The sequence below is a fragment of the Diadema setosum genome, chromosome 19, assembly GCF_964275005.1.
Source record: "Diadema setosum chromosome 19, eeDiaSeto1, whole genome shotgun sequence".
In the NCBI taxonomy this organism is placed as follows: Eukaryota; Metazoa; Echinodermata; class Echinoidea; order Diadematoida; family Diadematidae; genus Diadema; species Diadema setosum.
Genome location: NC_092703.1, coordinates 34,109,445 through 34,113,711, shown reverse-complemented (window position 1 = coordinate 34,113,711; position 4,267 = coordinate 34,109,445). Strand labels below are relative to the sequence as shown.

Here is a 4,267-nt window from a genome sequence, read left to right as displayed (position 1 = left end):
CACACACACACACACACACACACACACACACACACAAATCCTTCCAACCAATATTCTTCAGATGAGCTCATCTGTCAATCTTTACTAAAGTACTGAAATGTTAAACAAAAGGTATTGGAAAGCACCTTCCCCTCTACTCGGCATAACTTGCATGTTTCTGCGATATTGACAAAAGACATGGCAAGGGCCTTGACAAAATGCCACGGGTCATACAGCTCACAAGTCATACTACCGATCTTAACCAGTCATACAGACCACAAGTCAAGCAGCCCAAGAGCCAGATAAAGACGATAGGGCCCATGAGCTCGACATCGGTAGGTAATACAAAAGGCAAATACACATACAGCCTACGAGTTTGACACTATATAGACACTATGCCAAAAGGCCCATCAGCTCTACATTACTTCACACTAGGGCTCAGTGTACATAGATAACGTTAGGGCCTATTTAAGTACAACCTATTTCTCATTCAACGGCAAGCACTACATACAACAACATGGATGTGCTATGGGTTCACCAGTTTCTCCCATAGTAGCTAACATCTACATGCAAGAGTTTGAGACCACAGTACTGAGTACCTACTCTCGACACAGACCACGTATCTGGCTCCGTTACGTGGATGACACTTTTGTCATCCTCCATGAAGAAGAGAGTGTGTCTTTCTTTGGTCACATCAACTCCTTAGACACGCACATTTCCTTTACACAAGAAACATGCAAGGATGAATATCTGGCATTCCTAGATGTTGAGGTCCACGTCGATTCAGATGGTACCCTCTCCACTTCAGTGTACAGGAAACCGACACATACAGACCAGTATCTTAACTGCCAGTCACATCACCCCTTGGTTCACAAACTTGCAGTTATCAGGACCCTCTTCCACAGACCAGACACCATAGTTCACAGTCCACCTGAGGTTGGAAAAGAAAAGACCAACATCAAAAACGCCCAAGCTGGATGTGGAGACCCAGACTGGGCATTCTCTGAAGCCGATCGACACCCCGAAACAACCAAGCAAGAACACACGGAGAACCCACGGTGCACAGGGACGGAAAGTCACTATCACTATCCCGTACGTGCATGATCTGTCGGACAAGATCAAAAGGCTGTTTCAGAAACAGGGCATCACTACTGCTTTCAAGCCCCACAACACTAACTGCCAGACTGTTCCGGAGGTCGGGGGGGGGGGGGGGGCATAAACATTATAACACACGATCGCCACAGCAAGTGAGAGTGCGGGGACCAGGAGCATATTATATTCAAGATGAGCAACCTTACTTGACCTTAACCTGCAGGATGGAATCCTTGGTTGGAAGCTGGGTCAAAACACCATATTTTAGTTTAGACACCAGTAACAAAATATTAAACTTCATACGATTAACAATTTATTGAAGTCTTAATGGAGAGATTTCAGATTAGAGATATAAAACGTTTTTGAGATTTAGCTTCTAGTTGGGCTGATTTAGTTCTGCATTTAAGTGTTGTTAAAGCACAGGGGTATCATGAGATAAACGAAACTATAAACTGTTTCAACAATGAAAATATGAAGTGAAAAACCATAAACTAAATCAGCTCTGTCTATTGTCTATCAAGAAATTTACGGATTTTACCTCTTTTATGAAATGCCGAATGCAGCAGCTGCTCTACAGGTACCGGTAGACCCTATGTTTAATTCGTTGCTGCATATTCAACTTATCGTCAATTATTACACCCTGGTCAGCAATATTTTTGAAGGATACATCATCGACACAATATGAAATGAACACTAGGAAAATCTCAATGATTTCTGAATTGTGACGTTATGTGTAACATTTAACGTCTTACATTGGTCTGCTTTAAATATGTTTGGTGATGAACAATTCATTATATATCAGATACATTTTACTTCATTTCTGGAGACCTTTTTGTGCTTACTTCATGGAATCATGCATGGTTCTATAGAATTACATGTCATTAGCGTAAGCAGCATATTGAGTATCAAGATGAACAGAATAATGATGTCATACATCGGACCAGTATAAAATGTGCATATATACGTATATAATTGACCCATCATTGACCCTTGCGGAACCCTCCAATGAAGTTTGAAGACTTTGAAAGCGAGCCATTCACAACAACGGCGTAAATCCGTACTGAGGAGTGGGGGGGATGGTCACCATCACCACGATCACAAGCCCATAACCGGACCGGCGCAGCCTTGGGGGGGGGGGGGGGGGGGGAAGCTTTGTGCCCCCTCCCCCCCCCCCCCCCCACACACACACTTTACAGGGATCGGATGTCCCACTCTTTTGCAGAAATGTAAAGTGGGAGTAGAATGGCAGCAAAAATATGAAGACTTTTTGTTCTTGTTGTTGCTTTTTTTTTTTTGCTTGTCAGATGACTTGCGGCGGAAAATCAGTTTGTTTTTGAAATATCTGCGAGAGGGAGCGGAGCGACCGAACGGGGGGAGGGTGTGTATTGGGGGGGGGGGGTGTATCCCTCTCCCACACGAGGAAGATACTGAAATTCAGCGATCTGGTGCACACGTTTGGTGAAATTTTTGTGTTTTTTTTTCTTAAAAAAAACCAAATAGAAAATGAAATATTCACAATATATTATTGAATGACTAAATCGTGGTATTTCAGCTCTTGCTCCGCCTGTGCGACATCACTGCGAAGGCCTACTAAATAGTGGGGCCTATCACCGGCGTAGACAGGATTTGATCTTAGGGGGAGCGGTTATGAGATCGTGAGGGAGCGAAGCAAGCAAGGGGGAGGGTATGGTAGGGGGGTTTATCCCTCCCACTGTGAAATCTTTTTACATTGAAAATTTTGACATTTTACTGTCCAAAAACTGCCGTTTGTAGCTATATTCTTCGCTTTGGAAACTAAGGGGGGGGGGGGCACACCGGCGCAACTGCTGTCAATCACTGGCAGCAACATCAGGAGAATGGCATAGCGATTAAATGCGAGCGAGCGGAGCGAGCGAGCTTGAAAATTTTGACATAATACTTTTACAGTCTAAAAACTGCCGTTTGTAGATATATTCTTCGCTTTGGGAATTAAGGGGTGCCGCACCGGGCGCCGCACCGGGCGCAACTGCTGTCAATCATTGGCAGCAACATCAGGAGAATGGTGTAGCGATTAAATGCGAGCGAGTTGGAAAATTTGGCATTTTACAGTCCAAAAACTGCCGTTTGTGGCTGTATTTTTTATTTTTTTTTTTTTTTGCTTTGGAAATTAAGGGGGCGCACCGGGTGCAACTGCTGGCAATTACTGGCAGCAACATCAGGAGAATGGCATAACAATTGAATGCGAGCGAGTGAAGCAAGCGAGTTTGAAAATCTTGACATTTTACAGTCCAAAAACTGCCGTTTTTGGCTGTATTTTTTCGCTTTGGAAATTAAGGGGGGCGCACCGGGCGCAACTGCTGGCAGTTACTGGCAGCAACATCAGGGGAATGGCATAACGATTAAATGCGAGCGAGTGAAGCGAGTGAGCTTGAAAATGTTGACTTTTTACAGTCCCAAAACTGTCGTTTGTAGCTATATTCTTCGCTTTGGAAATTAAGGGGGGGGGCGCACCGGGCACAACTGCTGGCAATTACTGGCAGCATGCAACATCAGGAGAATGGCATAACGATTGAATGCGAGCAAGCGAAGCGAGCGAGTTTGAAAATTTTGACATTTTACAGTCCCCAAAGTGCCGTTTGTGGCTGTATTTTTTCGCTTTGAAAATTAAGGGGGGGCAAACCGGGCCAACTGTCGGCAATTACTGGCAGCAACATCAGGGGAATGGCATAACGATTAAATGCGAGCGAGCGAAGCGAGTGAGCTTGAAAATTTTGACTTTTTACAGTCCCGAAACTGTCGTGTGTAGCTATATTTTTCGCTTTGGAAATTAAGGGGGGGGGGGGCGCACCGGGCACAAGTGCTGGCAATTACTGGCAGTATGCAACATCAGGAGAATGGCATAACGATTGAATGCGAGCAAGCGAAGGCGAGCGAGTTTGAAAATTTTGACATTTTACAGTCCCCAAAGTGCCGTTTGTGGCTGTATTTTTTCGCTTTGGAAATTAAGGGGGGGGGGGGCACGCCGGGCCAACTGCCGGCAATTATTGGCAGCAACATCAGGAGAATGGCATAGCGATTAAATGCGAGCGAGCGAAGCGAGTGAGCTTGAAAATTTTGATATTTTACAGTCCCAAAAACTGTCCTTTGTGGCTGTATTATTTCGCTTTGGAAATCAAAGGGGGCGCACCAGGTGAAAACTGCTGGCAGTTACTGGCAG

At 44.8% G+C, this 4,267-nt stretch overlaps 1 protein-coding gene across 1 annotated transcript in view; it reads left to right on the top strand.

The window, feature by feature from the left end:
- The first annotated feature begins 546 nt into the window (after nt 1-546).
- Nucleotides 547-4,267, top strand: part of LOC140242461 (uncharacterized) — a 26,953-nt gene continuing 23,232 nt past the window's right edge. Inside the window, exon 1 of the mRNA XM_072322195.1 lies at nt 547-1,037. Coding sequence (XP_072178296.1) covers nt 547-1,037 — 491 coding nt within the window. The remainder of the gene's footprint in view (nt 1,038-4,267) is intronic.